At 33.7% G+C, this 22,981-nt stretch overlaps 1 protein-coding gene across 6 annotated transcripts in view; it reads right to left on the reverse strand.

Moving 5' to 3' along the window:
• Positions 1–16,580, reverse strand: part of LOC145684360 (uncharacterized) — a 77,251-nt gene extending 60,671 nt beyond the window's left edge. For 4 of the 6 annotated variants that reach the window (XM_081756593.1, XM_081756591.1, XM_081756587.1 and 1 more), the window contains exons 1-2: positions 16,466–16,580; positions 5,701–6,197 (exon numbers count right to left, since the gene is read on the reverse strand). In XM_081756593.1, coding sequence (XP_081612719.1) covers positions 5,701–6,041 — 341 coding nt within the window. In that variant the 5' untranslated portion in view covers positions 6,042–6,197; positions 16,466–16,580. The other 2 variants (XM_081756590.1, XM_081756588.1) reach the window with 2 other exon arrangements.
• Positions 16,581–22,981: the final 6,401 nt, after the last annotated feature.

Raw genomic sequence — 22,981 nt, forward strand, 5'->3', positions numbered from 1 at the left:
GACAGCGACAGAAAAAAAAAAAATAATAGTTCAGTGCATTGGACGCAAGTGTATAGATTCGATGTATTTTGGAACAAAGAATCCAAATTTCGAAACTCTCGGACAATTGATCGCATCAATTTTTTTATGGGCGAAAAACTTTAGGAATTTTAAATATGGAAGTAACAGGTAACACAGCCACACAGAAAAAAAAGTTCTGTGCGGCGTAACCCAGGGTATGGATTCGGTGTATTTTGGTACATAAATTCCAAATTTCGAAATCACAGGACAAGTGACCATGTCAATTTTTGTTCATGAGCGAAAACATATGTACCGTCTTCCGTCTATTCTTCCTATCCAAAATTATTAGTTTTCGCCCATAAAACAAAAGTGACATGGTCAATCGTCCTGGTGTTTCGAAATTTGGATTTTATGTACCAAAATACACCGAATCCATACGTTGGGTTACGCTGGACATAATTTTGGTTTTTTGTGTGGTTGTCTTACGCGTATTTTCCCTATGCAAAATCGCTAAAGTTTATCACCCATAAAAATATTGACACGGTCGATTCTCTTGGGGTTTCAAAATTCGGATTTTGCGTAACAAACTACTTCAAATTCATACCCTGCGCACAGTGCACAAAACTTCTATTTTGTGTGTGTGTGGGTGTGTACACTTGACAATGTCTTTTCTTCACATTCTTCATTCTGATAATACAACAGAAGTTCAAAAATGGAGTTATGAAAAGAAAGCACGATTGGGATTCTACAGGAGAAACCATACTTATAAGTAAGGCCGATACGAAGCGTACAATATAAATGTATATACACACATGCCTCTAGTACTAGCGCATCATAAAACTATTAGAATGTGCAATAAGCTTTGAATGATCACATAGAAGTAAGTTATTTAATATGCACTGTTTAGTAGATTTATACTTTTAACTGGCCAAATTAAATTACATTGTGGGAACTAGCTTTTTCTCCTGCATGTACGGTAAATTTAAACTAACATTAAATTTTAATGCCGCAAGTACAGGTGAATCTTCCTCTCAAGTACATCTAAAAATTATTTAGTCTGGACACTGATGTATATGGACTACACAAAATCGTTAGACACTAGCATAACACAGCAACACAATTTTCAGGGTGGACGCAGTAAAAACACCATCAATGAGTTAGAAACTGAAGTACGCGCTCGCTATCAAATTGTTCAGGCACCTTGTCGTTCTTTACGTCTTATACAAACTTTACATAGCGACTAGATATATTTTTGAACCACAAAGAGCTAAGTATAGAAGATTTGCAGTGACACGAGTAAAAATTGCAAAAGATCTCGCACCGCGTTGTCATGTGGTAACATAAGGCGTAAGTCAAACTACATCTCTGTAGTAGAATGAAAAGCAATATTTCTGTGCCAATGAAGGAAACGGGTATTTGCGCTAAAGGTACAGAGGAAGTCCGATCTAAATACGAATCCGAATCCGATAAGTACAAAAAATATATTATTTATACTTTTAGAATCTGGTTCCTTTTGTGTATTCTCTTGTTCTGATGATTTGTAAAGTCGCTTTAGTGAATATTGGATTCGAATTTGTGTTGGATTTTTATGCTCGTTTCAATTAGTCCTGTTAGGGTAAATTGAGAATTTTGTGTTAGTTAATTCTGTTGATTGAATTGGCTTTGAGAAGGTGATTTTAGTATTTCCAGTTTAGTAATAGTTCGTTGATTAACCTCAATTTGTTAACGTTAGCTACTTTGTTACTCCTTGCTGTAAAAACTGGTTCGGGAAGTATTCGGAAATACTTATCCAAATATTGTTGCCGATTAATAGTTTTTTTTATTAGCCGCCGTCTGTTACCGCTACTGAAGGATATTGCCAATATTCCAGTCAGATTTGTGGCCTGAATACATTTTTATTATTCGAATAGTTTATCTTTGCAGATACGTTATTATGAGGAGGTTTGTTAGACACGTTTTGGTCACTCAATTTGTTAAACTACAATACTGTCTCGAAATCGATTATGGAACTTATATTTACTGTATGTATAACAGAAATAATTGAATTTGTATTTACTTAATATCTTTTAATCAATTTAATTATTTAATGAATATCGCTTTGATTTTCATAACCATTCTTAATTGGAATTGAATAATTCAATTTTGTAATAAATTGCTGAACAACTTAAAGTTTGTTTTAATATTTATTGTTAATTCTAAAGTCAGATTAGATTTGGATTGAAAGAGTGAGATAGTTTGGTCGTTTCCTTCTTATTTAACCTGGAATATTAGCAACAGCATACTTATATCAGACACGTTCTGCCGCTAGCACCTGCTATGCTGCTTGTTCGCCTTCTAGGTTTTGAGAAATAGCCTGAGTTTGGCTAATATAACAAGCAGGTTTGAAATTCACAAGATATTTGGAGTTTTACATGTTACAGATTTCATCTGGAGAGATAAACCTGACAGTGATTCTTTGCGTAAGAAGTTTTTATGCAGCACTAGTAATATACAGCTGAAACTTCTGAAACAATGACGAATTCATATTAAATTGTTCACGAGGGAAGATATCGTTTTTGAAGTAAACATTTTTGTATAGCACACCTTAAATGAGCTACTTTTAACGTCCTTAGCTACTTGAAATACAACCGCCATGGTCCGGCATATCATATGACAATGATGGAAACATATTCGTATCATAAAATTCGAAAAATATGCAGGGTATTTATCTTTGCAAGTACTGGTACATATTAAAAGTGATTTATATTTTAGCGTTGCGTAGTATCGGAGCACATATGCAATAGGCATTAAATGACCTTAAAGAAGTAATTTTATGCCGGAGCCTGTATAACACTTTAAGATTGGCACTCTTATCTGCACTGTCTTAGTGTAGTAAACTGCGCCTGACGCGGAGTGTACTTCCTTCTGTGGATGTTTTGCTACGCTTTTATATATTGTTGTTAGTTTCTGAACCTAATATCTAGCGCACTCTCCTGCATGATACAACGATAGTGGTGTTCTCTTCCGCAAAAAAGTCAAAGAACAAACCTAGTGGAAAGATTATTCTGTTCTCTCCTCGTGGAAGCTTTGTAGCAGTAATTAGCGCTCCGGTATTGCAAAACTCCGTCCTGCTCTCGGAAAAAGTTATATGTTATAACTGTAGACACTATTCCAGGGTAGTCGCTAGGACAAACAAACGTGCCACGTTTACACATCTTAATTTGTGTGAACGGACATGGAACGAAATTATCAATTACTTTCAGCATTTGCATGAGTTTCTCGTACCAAAATAACACGTTTATTGGATTACTTCAGAAAAATTTAAACCTATTTTGACCTTAGAATCTGTATTACAATCAAAGTGGAATCTAAAAATTTTTGTGCTTTTTGTCTACTTGTTCAAAGTTCATAAGAGCGTACCAATATAAATGATCAACACGTATATACGAGTGACAAGTGAATGCTGATAAGTTCCTGTAACTTTTAAACTAACTGACAGAAGCGCTGACATATTGCACCGTGTATATATCGGCAGGGGACATCGTTTTGCATAGCGTGTGATACCACACAGTTAGTAGTGTTGTTAAGTCAGGATTTTTTCAAATAGCACTACATCAGGTTAATACATACTTTAAATCTAAATCTTAAGCGGAACTTTACTATGTTACATTTATTATTCGATGCTGTAAAATAAGAACGCTAGAGCATCATAAACATTCAAATTTTGGTGGCCTCTGAAACAGTAATGGCGCAAATTAGACGGACGGGGAATGAACATACAAAACACATTTATTGTCTAAAGATATGATCATGATATGACAAATTTTGAATGAATATGAAGAAGGATATAAGGGATTGATAATTTGAATATTTTTTATTTCGAAAAATTGCGTAAATAGTGCTTCATCAAATTGCATACACGGTTTTAAAGAGATTTGAAGATCACAATGCGTTAACAGCATATATGTATCTGAAACGGTTCTGGACATATGGTAAAAACGATTGAAGTTTGCAACACTGCTTAAATTATGGTACTCTCAGAATTTATTTTAATAACTACTGCCAAAAATATTGTTGTCATATTTGAAATCAAATCTAAATCAATGGAGAAGCAAATTAAATCTAAAACTGTTTTAAAAATTACCCACAAATACGCCATTTTTTCGTATCTCGCTATTAGTTGAGATATAAAATTACTGTCGATGGCATTGTGATTGTTATCTCTATTTGAAAACATGTACGTAATTCGGTGTAATAGTTATTTAAACTCTTTTGCGAAATAAAATCCATTGAAAAGGTCTAATTTTTTGTCCCTTGTAGCTTTAGTTCTGCTTGTTCGAAATATGCCATATGGTGACTGTAGTATGAAACGTTAAGCTAATTTCGATCTACACTACTTTGTCTGTCCTACTTGCGTTATTACTGTTGTAGAACCTTCCCAAATGTGCATTATTTCGAAATTTGTGATACTGTAGTTCCCTTAGTTTGCAACACTACATGGCAGGTGTGCCACTGAATCTATCCGTCTTAAAGATTTGAAGTATGTGAAGTAGTGATATTTCAAGATATACAACTTAATGTTAAGGGTCTTCACTACAAAGAAATTAAACTACCCTAATTTTAGTGTTTTTCTGTAATATCTTCAAAACAAACAAAAATATTAAAAAGCAAAAACGTAGTGAACTAGACAATAAGATTTTGCATGCGACACCGTTATCACAACTTATCTATCTGTTTTCGATTTGCAACTGCAGATAAATTTAGCAATTTTTGATTTCTGTAAATAGCGGCATATCAAAAGCAGATAGGTGAATTGTGGTAAAGCTATCACATACAAAATCATATTGTCTAGTTCACTACTTTCTGCTTTTCGAATTTTTTTATTTATTTTGAAGATATTACAGAAAAACTCTAAAATTAGCGGTAGTTTAATTTCGCTGTGGTGAGGACTTTTAAGTTGCCAACACTGTTCACCTTGTGGCTTTACAAGGTATGCCAAAGAATGTCCCCTAGCCGATATTTACGTAGGTCAGAATTTTGGCAGCTTTTTGTTACTTAGATTGAAAATTACAAAGGCATATCAAGATGAATTGTTCATCCTATATCTTTGATACACAGTATACTCTTTGACTATTTGCCTTGCGGATGATTTATGGTTCTTTTTGCGACGATTCTTGTGAAAGTTAAGCGAGTTTTGTGAAAAAGTAAAGCAACAGAACTATAAGGACAAAATACTACTGTTTATTTAATAATAATCACATGTGCAGGCGTCTTACTGTAAACATCGCAGAATTCTACGAGTAAGAAGTTACCGTACTCTTACCATTCTGCTGATTTTCAACAGATAGCTGTTTGTGGTTTAATGATAGATTTGATACGCTGAAAGTATGCGGTTTCATAGAATAAAGGGCATTTTATGCCCAATACCAGCCTAAATTTTACTCGTGCTTTCTCGTGTAATATCAGAATCGTAAATTGTCTTCGTAACGCCATTTTCAGACTACTTAAAACGAAAATCTATTGTACCTCGCTTCAAATAATATACTTCACGCATCCGAAAAAAAAAAATTAAGCGGAAAATAACAGAAACAAAAATAGAAATTCTTACGTACTGTTTTGGAAAGTTTATCATTATATGAAGAAAGCAAAACAAGAACATGCTCTCCCTTCAGATATCTGAAACACGCGTAGATTCAAATGTAAAAATATATAAATATTTACCTTTGAATTTTGTCAATATCTGAACATTCTATATGATCTCTCATAACTGCCATGGTTGTTTCGCTGGGTTCAACAGAAGGGTATGTCATCTCAACTTTTAACTTATTATCACAAGGAGTTTCCTGTGTTAACTCATCGATAATTTCCGACTCTGGTTTTGGTAAATAAGTGGAAGGCAGGAACTCATATTCCGTTATATTCTCATTTGTAGATTCTGGAAACAGATTATCCCTCACTTTCAGCGGATCCTCCTCAACATAAAAAGCTTTATTTTCATCCTTGCACTCAATTTCAGTTTCGATGGCAAGTTCTTCAATGTATGTGTTACACTGTTCTCCCATTATCACCTACCACCTACTATTTTTAAGTGATCTCCAATATTTGGTATGATTTTAACAACTATATATATATCTATATACGTCGAATTGTATAGATGTATCGTCAAGGGTAGGATTTTAGTCCTTTTCTTCAGTTTAAAGAACTGGTAACAAAAGTACCTACAAGGAGAAAAAATGTATGTACAAATTAAAATGAAAAACTAAATATGTTTTGTAATTATCAATACAGATAGGATAAATTGCGAAGTTTTTGTAGCACTGCTGTATTCTATATTGTGACTAGTGTAAATGATACGACAGTCTCTCCATATTTAGAGTTTAATCTATAAGCCAGTGATTGAGAGACTCCGAGGGTCTACGAAGCTGCTATTATTATACTCGATTGTGATTTGGGTGTCGGTTCACACGATTGTTTTACGAGAACACTAAAAAACTCATTACAATTTGATGAAACATGCTGTGCGCCTTCCCAGAAATGAGCCTTGTATAAATAATTTTACATTTCGGAATTGCAATTTATTAAGACTAAGGTTGATAAAAAAGATGTATACCTGTAATTCACTGCATGTTGCAGGAATATACTTGTAACTCCAAAAACTTTAAAAATATAAACCATGTTTAACGATACGCATTGAGCTAAAATAAACACCTACAGGTGTTCTTCCCTATGTCACACTATTGATTCGAATGTGGTCTCGATTGTAGCTTGCGATTCGAGATATCCCCAAGATAGCAAATGTATCCAATTTGATTATCACAGGTAGCTTCATTATGCGCTTGTGAAAGGATAAAAAAGTAGAATAAAATTAAATTATGTTTGTTACGCAATATGGGCATTCAGTTACGCAGATGGTTCTATCAAATGCTGACACATTTCTTACATTTACAAGGCAAGTTAGAGCTTTGTATTTCTGTTAGCAGAGCATACTTACATATACAATACTTTAATTATCACTCAAAATTCATTTCAATATGATGTGCACTCACATTAATACTTATACTCAAACTTCCATTCCTTCGCTAAAAATGTTTCACATTGTATTTTGCCTATAAATTATCATCGTACACATATGATGCGCTAGTTATCTACACCTGCCATATATTGTATTACTTATCATCTTTTTTAGCGCTCTGCTCCTGTGGTATTTAACTAAACTTAATCTTTCCAATGGTGCAGATGTAATCGAAATGAAAATTAAGAAAATGTGTGGAAGTCAAACTTGGAACAAGTACCTAAAAATTACCGTAGATTTTGAATACCAAATGCTATAATCTTTACGTTATTCTCTGTGCGCTTTACGACAGTACTTTTTAAGGTAAACCCTGTTATTTTTAACTAGTAAATTCCAGCAAAATAATAATAATTATATACTATATGCGAAATATAAGGGTTCACTCGAGGAAATGGTTCTACGAAATAGAAAATTTATAGGTAAAATACGATGTGAAGCATTTTTCGCGAAAAAATGGAAGTGTGAATATAGGTAACTGCTGTCAGCCTGCAGTATACAGAAATGAATTTTGAGTGACAGTAAAGTATTGTGTAAGAGTGCTCTTCCACTATCCTTGTTTATGCGTATACCCCTCGAAGCTTCCGCGCTTGCTCCCTACGTATGTACCCCTCGCTAACGCTCGGGCCCCTTTCTGCGCTCCTGCATGACTTGACTAGTTTTTATGCAGCATGTCCATACTGTATTTATAGAGAGCTCTCTTGAGGTCAATTTGCAAGTAGTAATGGAGCTCCTCATTTCGTGCGTGCTGTGATGAAAGAAGTACAAAGCTCTAACCTACTCTGGGAATATAAGAAGTGTGTCAACATTTGGAAGAATCGTCTGTTCGAGTAATGCCAATACAAAATTTCAATTTCGTAGAACTGCTGCTAAAATGAACGTGAACCCATTTACAAATATACTTTTTTTCTTTTTTTGTACAGAATATTGATAAATTAGATGCGACTTGTATGAGAGATATTCCTTTTAACATTGAGTGAGGATATGCGATAACTGCCATCATTAGGTGTTTTTAGCGTAGGCAAAATAGGCCTACTCTCTTCACAACCAAACAGTTGCCTTGCCAAGGTGTCACAGAACACTTATATGTTTCATAATTTTGGCAAAATTTCCAACAACTCAAACATATAGTTCAGTAAATAAACAAAGTTAATAATAGTTTGACAAGTCTTTAGGTAGTAGTCTGTGCAAGCCTTTTGACAGTGTAAATACAATGCATATGCCTATTCATCCAATGCTATTACAAATACACAACCACAGTCTAATATTGACTGTTACCGGGTAAAAGAAGAAAGAACATGATTAACCTGTGACATATTATGAAATTCCAAACAACATTGGTTTTTTGTCGGGAATTTTTCGTAGGAGGAAAGAGAATCAACAATAAAACAGACATAAATTAGTATGGAACATTATGTGAAAATACCTCATTCTTCACTTCCAACATGGCGGATCGATTCGATATATGACAGTTTGATAGCATGAAAGATCTCGCATCGGGGCACCTGTAAGTCTGTATATTATCTCAATGAAAATACAACTCAAACTAACTTTCGTAATTATACTATATATTAATAGAGCATATTTTCTGAGACTTCACAATCATTCCCACTGTTTAAACTTAAAATAAGAAGAAGTGAACGTTCTCGTTTGCAGATTAGAAAGCATTGTATAATTACCTCCTTAATTTCTATATGATAGGGGATTAATCCCAGAGTTTAGTATTAAAATTTGCTGACAATGGAAGTGTGAATCTTCCAAAATTGTTTTCGTTTTAAATTGATCGATTTGGGTGTAACATGTCGTATATTTTCTATGAGGCTTCCCAATCATTCTTTTTGCAAGGAGTTAATATAGGTAAGGAATAGAGGAGTATATTTACACAGTTGGACCCCATCCCATTTCTTTTACAGTTCTGAGATATTTTTCTTTGTATTTATTCAAATTTGATGAATATACAGAATATTTTCTTTCGCGATTTTCAGTCATACTGTGTGCTTGAAATTTCAATCGTCTAGAATGAGCGTCGAATTTGGCTCCATAATACCGTACGGGATGAATTTCTTACACCTAAATTAAAGAAAAAAAAATATATGATCCAAAATATATTTCGTGAAACAGTAGATATTAGTAGAAAAGGGAGCATAGTTTTTGAGACATCACAATTACCCTCGGTGCTTGGATTTAAAATAAAGCGAGACAAGCAAGTCATTTTTCCACTTTCGACGTTTATAAAAGTTGTTCTACATTAACTCTCGTAAATATTATCCGATCTTAGCATAATGTGATGTATTTGTTTATCGAAGTTTTAATCTGCATTCTTGCAGGTGACGACAGTCAAATATCAGTGAATTATCCTTTCCTTCAGAAGATTGAAATAAATATTCCATGGTAACTTTCGTAAAAAAAAAAAAAAAAAAAAAAAAAAAAAAAAAAAAAAAAAAAAAAAAGTGATCTTTTTTTTCTCGGAATTTCCAATTGTGTCAGTTCTCTGCAGTTAAAATAGGCCAATAATGAGAGGGTACTTTTTCATGCAGTTTTAAAACATATTTTCTTGAATGTTAATTACACTCATATTTTGTTGACATTATGTTTTTGTCGGAAATTAGATACTCCTATAGCTTAGGGTTTAGGTTAGTAGGAGGGAGCGCGCTTACTTCAACAATGTACAGTATTATTAGTAAACAACGTATTTGAACGTAGAACAAAGAAATGTTTCTTTCGAGAATTAAGAACATATGGTCAAATGAAACTTGAAAGAAACATGGTTTGTGCATTTTCATGGAATTGTGCATTTTCAAATTCTTCAAAGATCGAATATCGTTTAGACAAGATATTCTTGAGTACAATATAAGAAAAGACGTAATTTCTACACATGATAATATTTGGCGTGGAATTTGTTAGATAAGTAATATGTGGACAAGATATGGCCACACTATGCTGTTAAATTATGTGAACAACGTTTTATTCAAATATATTTCAATTTATCGAATAAATTTTCAGAACAAAAACCGTATTGTAACTGTTATTTCTCCACAAAATGTCTAAGAAACCGATAATTGATTTTCATTTCTGTTCTTTCTATATAAGGCAAACAAAAAGTCTTCATTAAATTTATTTAAAATACTAGTTTTGATACAGTATATATGGCACTAAGATAATTAAGAACGTCGTAAATTTTTGAAGCTGTATTTGCATATAAGCAATCCGACAACCTAATCTAGAATTGTGAATTATTAGGTATTTGTGACATACAGGGTGGCCCAAAATTAGGTATGCACCTCTGCGCTGATTAAATATAACAATCTAGCTTATGGTTCATTTGCTTCGGCTGTTGCGAGCTTAAAATATAAGTAAAAAGGCTTTAAGAACAAATGATAAAGAAATTAAGTCAACCTATGAATAACAATAAGAAACGATACTAAAAGCAAAGGGTTGATCAGTACGGGAATTTATACCTAATTTTTGGCCATCCTGTACATATAGCATTGTAAATATTGAGTAAATGCTTTCATCTTTCTTACCTCCTGGTTAAAATGAATGCTCAGGCAATTTGAGCCTTATTTCATCCTTTTTTATTTATTTGTTTTTTTCTCAAAATATACGGTTTTTTCACCTATTAGTGAATGTGAATTAGGTTCTTAAATATATCAGTCCTCAAAATATTCCGGTACAGTTTTACGATACATCAAAACATTCCCGTGATTTTTTTAATGTGTTAAATTCTTTTATATTTTTTAAATTGATATATTTGTGGAAAATTCTTATATCAAATTTTGACTTACTTTGCTTTCGATAAATTACGACAATACTTTTGGTAAGTGTAATTCTATCACGTTTTCGGAATTACACAATTTTAAACAGTGCTCCTAACTTGACCATATCTGGAAAAGAGTTTGATATCATTGAGTTGATTTGAACTTTAACGTCCCTTTAAACAATGTAGCTATACGAGACGGGATCTACTGATTAGTGTGGAATTCGAACAACATGAGCTCCCGTCAAGAATGGAACCGAGGTGTCTCAAGTTTTAAACATCAAACTCATAGAAATGGCACTACTACCATCTCCAACCTTATTGGGAGCTACCTATGGAATTGGAAGAAGTACTTATTTAAGTAGATTTACGACAGAAAATCTTATGAAAGAGTAAAATTTGAGACGCTTGTTCGAATCATGCAAAATCCGTGATATGGTTACAATAACAGACGCAGAAGTATTTTGGATATGTATTGCCTGTTCGTCTCACTTGCATTGTTACTGCTATAGAAGCTTTTTGATTAAAATTTGAATGTTTATGATACAGTAGACTCCTCAGTTTGCAACAATGAACAAAAAATATGATACTGTAAGTTTTAACATGTAGATTTGAAACAAGCTACCGTATATATAGAGAACCATTTATCTGATACGGCCTTGTAACTTTTAAACTAATAGACAGAAAGCACTAAAATTTTCGACGAACAAATATCGGCAGGGGACATTCATTGCTTGGAATATTCTTTAGAACTCCAGCGTCGCCAATAAATATAAACTTGTATTTCTTCCAAATTGCACTACGTGATATTATTACATATTGCCAATTGATATGTTAAATGAAAATTTAGAATGTTGTAAACTGAGAACGCTACAGTGTCTCAAACATCGAAATTTTGGTGCAATAACGGTAGCTAGACAGACGGAGCAATGAACATTTTAAATGAATACGAGCAAAATTGCAAGGAATTGCAAATATGATTTTTTCAAAATCCTTTATTTCGGAAGGCTATATAAACTATATACCTGAACAGATACCAAGATCAAAGTATCATTTTCACCGACTGGATATCTGAAACCGTTCTAGAGATAACTGTTAAGAGTTTGGTGCAAATTTTATTGAAGCAAAGTAAATTTAAAAGAAAGGTCAGAAAGTTTTTACAAATACGCCATACTAAGCAGTGTATCAAATTTTATGAATTTTTATGATCTTCGAATGGTTTTAGATATTGCTGTAATTGCATTGATTTTTGTGTTTGTTGAAATTATGGAGGTAATTATTAATTATATTTGTTTCAGCACTTTTTCGAAGTAAGGTCTTTAAAATGTCAAAATTATATGCTTCTTGCCATTTTGTTTCTATTTGTTCGAAATGGGGCATAGAATGACCGTAGTATTCAACATTAAGAAGCATTTGATGTGCATTGCCCGTCTGTATGACTTTCGTTATTACTGTAAGTTCCCTCCAAAAATTGGTTACTTTCGATGTTTTTATTTCTAGGGTCCTTATTTTGTAATACTGCATACATAAGGTGCTATTGTAAGTTTTCATTTTTTATGTAGACCTGAAATATGTAACAATGTGGCGCAATTAAATTTGTAAAAAATGAAACTTTACGTTGGATGGACAATACTGTTAACTGTTCGATATCAGAGATTATGCCAAACAATATTCTATTGGTGATGTCTGCAAGGTTCAAAATTTCAGCGTTTTCTGTCCATTAGTTTAAAAGTTACAAAAACGTATGAAAATAAATTGTTTATCTCTCTACATTAATAATGTGTAAGCGAACTCATGAAATTAGCTTAATTCTTGTAGTACTCGTATATCCCTATAATACACGCTAAAATTTACTGGGTAAGCTTCAAACTTCGTTGCATTTAAGCAATTTTAATCCTATGCAGTTAATATGAAATTATTTTTTGTATCTTGGATATAACTTCTTATTAAGCTGCCTATTAGTTATTTTTGTTATTTTTTAGAAATTCTTTGATAACTTTTTTTATACTGATAATAATGAAGGTCTACGAATTCCCAAAGAACGAGGAAAAAATAGTCTAATTGAAATTAACCACTCGAGAGAGACAAGAGTTGATATTATTTCTTGCTTCTTTTGTCGTTGACTACCTAAATATACCGCTGTCAGAAGGATTTTATCCATTGGTGAGTTTTTTTCGTCATACGTTTGAAGTCTTTTCCTACTAGGAAAGTTGAATATAATTTATAACATTTAGAATTTGGTTCTGGTAGCAATGTGAGCAACCAAGTCTGAATGTATTTGTTTCAGCTAAAGCCACTTAGGGCTATTTAAGAGGACGAGACAGCATGAATATTTGGGACTATTCACTGCAACTGAAGTTATTATCTGCATCCACTATCACGGATGAGAGATAATAATACAGGATGTGTCTAGCATACCAGAGAAAATAAGATTGTTAACATTACAACATTTAAATTAGTGTAAGAATGACAAAGTTCAAAGACACTTGTTGCATTGGGGTTTGATGTCCGTTTTGGCACTCTGGTGTTGACCATATAGCTTAACGTAGAATCTAAATCACATGTACTCTCCCAGGATCCAAAATAGAAATCCATCTACTGAATGCAATGATGCTGACAAGAGTAATTCATGTTTTGTGCTGCAGAAATGTTTTATTACGGATTACTTACAAGATTCAATGCCAACACACACAATATAGTTACTACGTAGAAATGCGTTATAGTATGTAACAATTTTTACACATTGTTTTCTGTAAGTTGGCCTGGTCCCTAGTGATCGTATTTTGAGTTTTGTTAGTGAGATTGGAATTGTTCACGAGCTGTGAGGCTATATTTTAAATATTCCCGGTTATGACTGATTTTTTAGTAATAACTCTTATAATTTGGAAGTTATTATTGTGCTATTGCCCGCTTCCGTTTTAACTTTGTTTTAGTCTTACTTTGGAAGTATATTTTTTTTTACTTGAATTTTCCTGTTTTAAGAAGCCTTATTTTTACTCCACAAATGTTCTGGGCATTGGATTGTCGTGACGGTGACAAGGAACGCCGCTACTAAGAAGCCCATATAATATCCAATAAGCCATAAATTCATTTGTAAGCTTTCTAACTTTTAATGGAACCGATGTAAGGCAGAATTTGTATCTAAATCAGATATTACAAATTAATGTACCAGTTTGGTTCACATACAAACAATATATGAATGAAATGGTAACGTGAATTGTTGACATTTGTGAGTAATATATTTAACTGTGTAAAACAGAAAAAGAAAAATTTGGCTCCTATGATATTTAAGCATCGTCAGGAAAGAGTGCATAAAAAATTCTAATGGTGAAAAAGTAATATACATTTTTGAAATTGCGCATACGAATCAACTTTGGGTAACGATTTATAACAGTAGTTTATAATATGAAAATTTCCCACTGAAATGTGTTATACCAGAACGAAAAAATATTACACAAGTTGTTAATATGTGAAAGTAGTGCATTGACCGATAACGATACTATTGAGTGATTGCATTTCAAAGCTAGTCTGCAGTGACCATCTAACAAAAGTCGTAATTCCCAATTCTATTTGTTTAGCAACAATTCCTGTGTGTTCGATCATATTCTGTACGTATGTGCCACATTTTACTTGTCTTCCTTTACGCGTGTACCATTCGTCGTTTCGCTCATGTGCTTACAAGCTCATATATGCTTTATCGCGACGACAAACCGCCTTCATCCTAGCCTAAATATGAATAGGTAGAAATATTGATTACAGTGATCACCTAGAAAAGAGTAAAAGAAGTATCTTGTAATTGAAAACCACTCTGTTCATAGCCATAACTGTTTCGAGCTTATACAGTGAGTCAAGGATCGAACACCAGCTATAAAATACGATTTTTCGTCATACTATGATTATATGACAAAAACGTCGACACTGGTGAAATTACCCCACCAAAAAATAGTAATTATACGGTTAAAATTAGTGAGTTCATATTAAAGAGGATTGTGATATTAAGTTCTATTGTCGAAGGAATTTTACACAATGTAGGAAACTGGCATCTCATATTCAGAAGTTCGGAGCCATTAATTTCCGTACCATGGAAGTTTCTCTCTCAAGTACAGAAAACTGTATTTTATGCTTAAAAATATAGTTAGAAGTTTGAAGCTATTGCAAATACTCTAACCCATGTGATTTAAGGGGATACCAAGTACTTTTTGCACTATTCTAATTTATAAGCATACCCTCCACACGAATTCACCAGTAGTATAGGCAATATAGGCGTTCATACCCAGCAGTATAGGCGTCCGCGACTCGGTTAAATACCATTCCTGCCCATTTAGTAGTCACCAAACACAAGTTAGTGTGTTTTACTTATTCGTTGGCAGGTTTCTAGTAAGCTGGCCAGGAGTCTCATTGATTCGTAGTAACAGAAGTAATAAGCCCGACTACCAACAAGCCTTTTATTCGCTATCGCTTGCTTGCGGTTAATATGTGAGTTTAGTATTAAGCTAGTATAGAATAGTTTTTGCTTTTTGATTTGATTTCAGGTTAACGTCCCTTTCAGCAGCAAGGCTATATCGGTCTAGACCTGTAGCATAACGTGGGATTCGAATTACATGAGCTTCCGGCGGGAATCAAACGCGGGTCTGCCACCCCAAAGAGGCGTACGCTAAGCCCTTAGCCGTAAGGACACTCGATAAAGAAAAGAACCAACCTAGCTATAAACCCAACTTCATCCATATGTGACGGCCAACATTCAAGAACTTTCCTCAGTCGTTTCCATACCATAAGTATGCCTATCAATTCCCATAAGGGAGGACTTCGTAAAGCGAATTTACACCCATGTATATAACTTCTACGGTACTAGGGGTGAATTTCGTGATGAAATAATCGTAGGATAAGATGATAGCAGGTAGCAGGATATCAAGTAATCATTTTCACAGCACTTCGCTATTATTTGGGCACGCAGCAGGGCAATAACAGATCAGAATGTGTTAGTGAATCATTTAAAGTTGACGAGTGTAAGAATTTTTTTTTTTTTTAAGAAAAAAAAATGGACTATTCTTAATCCATACCTATTCCACTCAACGCTGGCACACCACATACTGCAAAATTTACAGATAAAATTGAATACTCTGCATTGTAAGACATGTTTATGTGGGACAGCTTTTGGGAGGTGGCAGAATTAAATAGTGCGTAATACAGCTCTATTTTATGTTTACAAATGTATTGTCAATACTTACTATTGTCAACCCATTACAAATGCTCTCCTATCATTTCGAGAACTCGCATTTTTTGTTACTACCTTGCCGTAGCCACATGCTCACTATCGCTTACGCGCCTTTTTCCTAGAAAACACTTCCACACAGCCCAACAGTTCGGCCCTGCTCTGGACCATTTCCAGTTTACTAATACAGGTAAAACCGAGATAAAACGTATTGAACATATCTGATTATAGCACCAGGAAATTCAAAATCATTTACAACTTCAAGACTACACACTACCGATACCTTTAAAATACGGCAACTAGTTCCAACCACTAAATTAGGTACAAGTCTGTCTTTTGATGCTCAAGGTAGGCAAGGTGGTAAAAGATTACGAAAAAGATTCTTTCTTTTTCTCCGGAACCACTAACGGGGGGGGGGGGGGGGTGAACGTGCTTTGGACATACATACCTATAGGGTATAAGTGTCAAATTATTTTGCATATGGCTGAAATTGCGGATTATTAAAATGAAACGTAAATACCCGTCGAATGGTCGATATATGAGTGTCTTGTCTTGTCGTAGACCATTATCGGTCAAATAGGTAGGTGCACCGGCTCACTAGTCATATGTGCTACTATTGCAAAAATGGTCAAATGTGTACCTCAAACAGAGGATTTATGATTCAAAAGCAAAATAGAATAAAATACAGGACACAATCGAGAAAAGGACACAATTCGGGAAAAAAGTCAAAATCAGGAAAAGGTCAAAGTCAAAGTCGGGAAAGGATTTCAGACAGGGAAAGAGGGCGAAAAGGCAAGTTGAAGAAGGGCAAAAAAGTAGAGGAAAGTGGGAAATATAAAATGAAAAGAGAAAGGAGAAATAGAAAGTGTAGAAAAAAGAAGGGAATGTGTGTACGTGTAAATGGAACAAAAAGTGTAAGTGTAGTGTAGGTGTATCACTGGGCCCACTTAATCTCCTTCGTCACGGAGCACTACCAGCTACGAGGCACTCACTAGCACAGCCTCTGCCGAACTTCTACATGAGTGTCATTATCAAGGATCTTATAAAATATAGGATCTGCTCTTACAACAAAATCTTGAAGCCATACGGCACAGTTTCGCCACCCCTAGTCTGTCCACTCCACCCAATAGGATTGCAATGTTTTGAGGCAACAAACATGGTGGAAACGAAAGTAGCCAATCAGACGATGGCGGAAACGAGAGTAGCCAATCAGACGTGCCGATGCTCGGTTTTTTTGGCTTCATTATTTAATGGGATGAAGATATATATGGGCAGATCTTCTATTTTATAAGATCCTTGGTCATTATCGGTTTCTTCTCTCACGTTCAGTGTTGCCAGAACAATCAGTTGGAAAAGCAGGAGACTCGAAGATAAAAAGCAAGAGAATGCAGTACATAAATACAATGGCGACACTATGTAAATCTAGAGTAGGTAAAACATTTACCATAAGGGTACAGTGGCCAAAACAAGCAATTCAGAATTCATTATTGCTTCATACCTGTGTAAAGTAAGACGTAGTGAAACAGCTGAGTGGGGTAAGAAAATATCTTATCATGTACGTAGCGATAGTATAGCTGTATGATACAGTCATACGTCACAAGAGCATTTCTTATATTTCTTGTAGACGATCCAAGAAAGCTTGAAGAAGAGTCTTGTTCAAGACCATTCAAGGCTATTTGATGACAAAGACGTCAGGAATGGTGCCACTTTTGTCTTGAATTCAATAGTTTCGTTGAGTGTAGTAATTGTAGGAGGGGAAAGGAGGGAAATTCCCAGGCACCTCTGAACACTTCCCCGGAACCCTGTTTCCTTTGTACTTTCTAGGAGGGGAACTTCGTAATAACATCAAACCTTCATGTGTAGTTAAAAAAAGGAAATGTATCAACAAATAACAAATAATCAGTTTTTCAACTTATTACTAAGAAATATGTATCAAAATGGAATCTACTCCGAGAAGACAGAATACAAAGTTATAATTAGGATTACTAAATTACAATTATGAGCATACTTTATGGAAACGTTCTTAGAGAGAGTACCCAAGCACTTTTATACGCTATGTACTTTGGAAAAACTGATATTCTTTTGTGAGAAAAATACTGTAAACTGAGAAATCATAACATTTTCCATTTTGTACAGATCAGTGGCGTAGGCTATTTAGGATTTTGTATCGGGGGAGGGGGAAATGTCCACCTGAGTTTGAGAATTAAATATATTTTAACTACTTAATTGTCAAGCATGGGCAGAGTTAGAAATTGTTTCTTGGGGGTTGACCTTTAGTCTGCTGGGAGGGCACGGTAAATATAAATGAGAATTAAAGGATATTATAGGTGGCATTTTTATTTTGTGTCAGAAAGTTGGGGGCAATGCCCCCTATGACCCTCCATAACTCCGCCTATGTTGGCAAGAATTGATAGCATTACTATTAAAATATTTATTTTGCTTTTATGGTTTAACCATGCCTTCCTAATCATAATTTCATGATTTTTATAGTATTTTTATACTTTGGTTACAAAATACAGGATGTTTATTTCAAAGCAACATAGCCATAAAATAGGTCTTATGTGTAGCTAGTGAGCAGCATTGCCCTATTATGGTCAAATATCATATGAATACTCTCAATAATTAGCAGGAGTTTCGTTGAAATCTTTTCCTACAAAGCAAGAAACCACGAATAAAAAAGTGAAAAAAGAACTTTTTCGAAACGTAGGAGATAAAGCTTCTACAATACTAAATTTGACTGCCAGTTGTTGACGAAGATTAGGAATATCTAAACAAGCGCCCCGCAAATCATGTATATGAATATTGTATGAAAGCAATAATGCCAATTAAATGATCACTGAAGTTATAATTCGTGCGTATAACGCAATAGAATGCGATGTTACTTAAGAGCAACAGTGCCAAATAAAAGATTAATCGATTGTCTACTAATATATGTACTAAGAAAAAATCTGAAACTCATATGTTGATGGAGGATTTACTCTCCACCCCCAGGCAAATCTGAAATGACACTCCTGCAAATATACCTTAAATGTCATTTCAACTTAGCGGATTTCGTATTTTAAATGGAAATATTCATTTTTATACGTGTATATTTTTACCTGAAAGAAAATGTTGAGAGAAATTAAAATTGATGATTGCAGTTTTAATGGCGAGAATTGTAGATTGGTAAATCTTATGTGATATGATACAAAAATTTAGCAGTGACCTTTTATTCTATTCATAGCAGAAAAAGGAAGCTTTCTCTTGGCCTACCTAATTTCGCGGCTACTTATTTTCCGCTCTTGATTTTCTTTAATTCAAACATTTATCTTTTTTTTCATAATTAAACGATGTAAATATTTCTTTTGTTATAATAACTAAAGTCCCGTTATGGTGATATTCGTGCAAGTTGGTGTGGAACACCAGTTTCGTTTATCAGCTCCTCTTAGTTTTGGTGTTTTTGACGACACGGCGGACTTGAATCACAACTGACAATGGTCGAAAGCATGATAGGAGAAACGAAAGAAAGTAACAACTGAGAAAACGAAAGAGAAGAGTGGAATGGACAAAAGAAAAATAAAAGGACGGAGTTCTTACATGAAATGAAATTTCACAAATTCAGTATAATTTCTGAATAAAGAGCATCAGAATAAGAAAAGTTAATGAAATTCTTGGAAATATTAAGAAGGATTATTGTTGTAGGTAAGTGGATTGCGAAAAACTAACAAATTTATGTCGGGGGACCTAGAGCAGGATAGCCCCCTAAATACGTCAGTGGTACAGGGATAGGGTTGCCATTTGTCCCAGAAAATCGGAGACCATCATGGAATCGAGGTCTGCGTCCCAAAAATATTTCTCGGGACGCTTAAATGTCCCGAATTTCAGTGAAGAAGAAAGGCAGGGAATTTTATAGTTTGCTTTTTTAAAGGATTATGTATGTAATTATTCTCTTCATCTTCTGAGTATGGGTATTCAAAAGTTGAAAAAGCACTTAAATACGTAAAACATGAATTTAGTTCACTATGTAACTACTTTGATATTGAACTAAGCATATATATTTTGAGTGAGCTAAAACAGACTCTGAAAGCTACGAAACGTAACCGATCCTCAGAAATTTAAAAAATAATGCTTACAGGGAGGAGGTCTACTAAAATGACTAAAAATGTGATTACGTAATAATTGAAGAATTCTATCTAATGAAAGAAAGTAAATTAGTATATAATACTTCTTTTCATTTTAAACATTTTAAAGATTCTCGTAGATTTCGATTTAATAAAGTCACGGATTTTCATTTTTGAAATATGGCAACCCTATACAGAGGTATTTTCCTGCGAGTAAAAGTTTCTTTTGGAATGCGTTGAGAAATTATCCTTTAGTCTGCAAGATTATTCCCTATTACAAATATATTTTAGGCACACACTAACTCCCCCCACCCAGCTCGAAGTGCTTCAATTTCCACAGGGGTTTCGTTCAAGAGATTTCATTTCGGTCCTGTTCTAAACAATCATAATTATAATCATAATGATAATTTATTGAATCCGTTCATCGTCATACAACAAAATTGGACACGTCAGTTCTATATATATATATATATATATATATATATATATATATATATATATATATATATATATATATATATATATACCAGTATACATAAACATAATACTATTATTACATATGGATTCTTATAGATTCACTAATTTACATTTAATTTTGCGCATACGAATGATTTTGTACATATTCTTCAACCAAGTAAAAGCATTGTTCTATCAAGTACTTTTTAAGTTTGGATCTAAAGCTGATTTTTTATACATGACAGAAGTGGATTGTATAATAGAGTACATTTGTGCGTAACTGATTTATTGTATATATTTGTTCTATGTGCATGCAAGTGAATATCATCCTTACTTCTTGTGTTGTGCCTGTGAATGTCTTTGTTAACAATAAATTCACTACTATGCTTTTTGAAATACATTAAAATTTCGAACAAATACATCGAGGGAAGAGTCATTATTTCAAGTTCCTTAAAAATATTTCTGCACGAAGAGTTCCATTCTACCTCTGCAAGTACTCTTACCACTTTCTTCTGTAGCCGAAAGGTAACAATACTTTTAGGTGCATTTCCCCAGATCATCAAGCCATATTTTATTACTCCTCATTTCCACTAACTATTACATTTGTATCGTCTGCATATAAAGTAACACATGAACTGTTAATACTTTCAGAAAGATCATTTATATAAAGAAGAAAGAGAAGTGGCTCTAGAATTGATCCCTGCGGTACTTCGTTTAATAATTTCTTCACTTGATACACATTTTTGAATTTTATTATTAACTATTCCTGTGATTTCAGTCACTTGCTTTCGATCTTTAAGGTATGATTCAAACCAATTATTTGCTAAGCCTCTAATACCACAGTAACTAAGTTTTTGTAGCAATATATTATGATTTACTAAATCGAAGGGTTTTATTAGATCTAAAAGTATTCTTATAGATAACTCTTTCTCATCTAGCAACTTTCTGCAGGTTTCTAGAATATGAAAAATTGCGTCTCTGTGGATTTACCTTTTAAGAAACCATATTGTGTGTTGGATATAATAGAATATTTATTATTGAAATCTCGTTTGAACATTATTTTCTCCAGAATTTTACCTATAATGGGTAGCAATGATATCGGTCTATCAGACACGTAGCCAGGATTTCGTGATGGGGGGGGGAGTCCGTGACATGAAATACTGTGGTCATCATACAAGGGGCTCGATCATTCTAAACTATTTTACTGGAACATATATTGGTTCGTTTAGCCAGGATTTCGTAACGGGGGGGAGGGGGCGCGTGACATGAAATTCTAAAAGCTCAGGAGCTCGATCAATCTAAACTACTTTACTATCGACATATATTGGTTTGTTAGGACAATAAAATGAGGATATGTTAGTAAATATTTTAATAACAAGCTATGAAGAAATCCCGAGTAAAATAATAATAATAAAAAAAGGTATTGTAAAAGATTTTACAATATTTATGTCCTTCCACTGTTTATTCAAATATAACAATTTTCATTTCATTATGACCTCAACTATTATAAAAAGTACACTATTATAAAAAGTATATACTCAATAATGTCTTGTAAAATATTTTACAACATCTGCGTTCCTTTCTCTGTTGAATCAAATGCTAACGGAATTTTCTTTACACATAAATTTTTGTTTCTATTATTCCTTCAACTACTGTCAGTTCCAAATGATAGGTTAAAGGAGCAGTAGAAAATTGTTTTTGAAATAACATATTTGATACTGCAATTATGCGAAAACGAAAAATTATCATAAAAAATGTTCAGCTCTTACACAACGGCACTATGCTTTCCGGAGCTTGAAATCTCCTTGACTAGTAGCATAAATTCTGAGAATTCCATAACTTTTCTAGAAATTTCAAATTCCTTGACTCTACCAGGATATCTCGCTCACCTAGCTACCATGTATTGCAAGTAATACAAATCTCCTCATAAGAAAGAGTAACCAAAACTTCCTGTAGCTTTTTTTCTTACTTTTAACGCTGATCCTTCTTTTTTCTCATTTCATTTTGTTTCATCCTTCCTTAATTTTTTTCATTTCTGGTCTCGAAAGGGGGTGTCCGGACTCCCCCTTGGCTACGTGTGTGGGTCTATAGTTTTCTATTTCATTGAGTTTACCTTTTTTGTGCAATGGTTTAACTTTAGCAACTTTCAGTTTATCGGAAAAGGTTCCTGTGGCGATTGAAATATTTGAAAGATAACATAATGGTTTAACTAAATATTTGTAACAACTTTTTATCAAATTGTTAGAGATTTCATCCATTTCACCCGAATTCGAATTTTTCAGTTGTTTTATTATGATGATTATTTCACTCTCTGTTACTGGTTTCAAGAATATAGATTTATCACAGCTTTTAATTTTATGTTCCGTTAAGTTAATTTTTACTAGTTCCTTTGTTTTTAATAAGGGTTT

The sequence above is a fragment of the Thermobia domestica genome, chromosome 4, assembly GCF_964235325.1.
Source record: "Thermobia domestica chromosome 4, izTheDome1.hap1.1, whole genome shotgun sequence".
NCBI lineage: Eukaryota > Metazoa > Arthropoda > Insecta > Zygentoma > Lepismatidae > Thermobia > Thermobia domestica.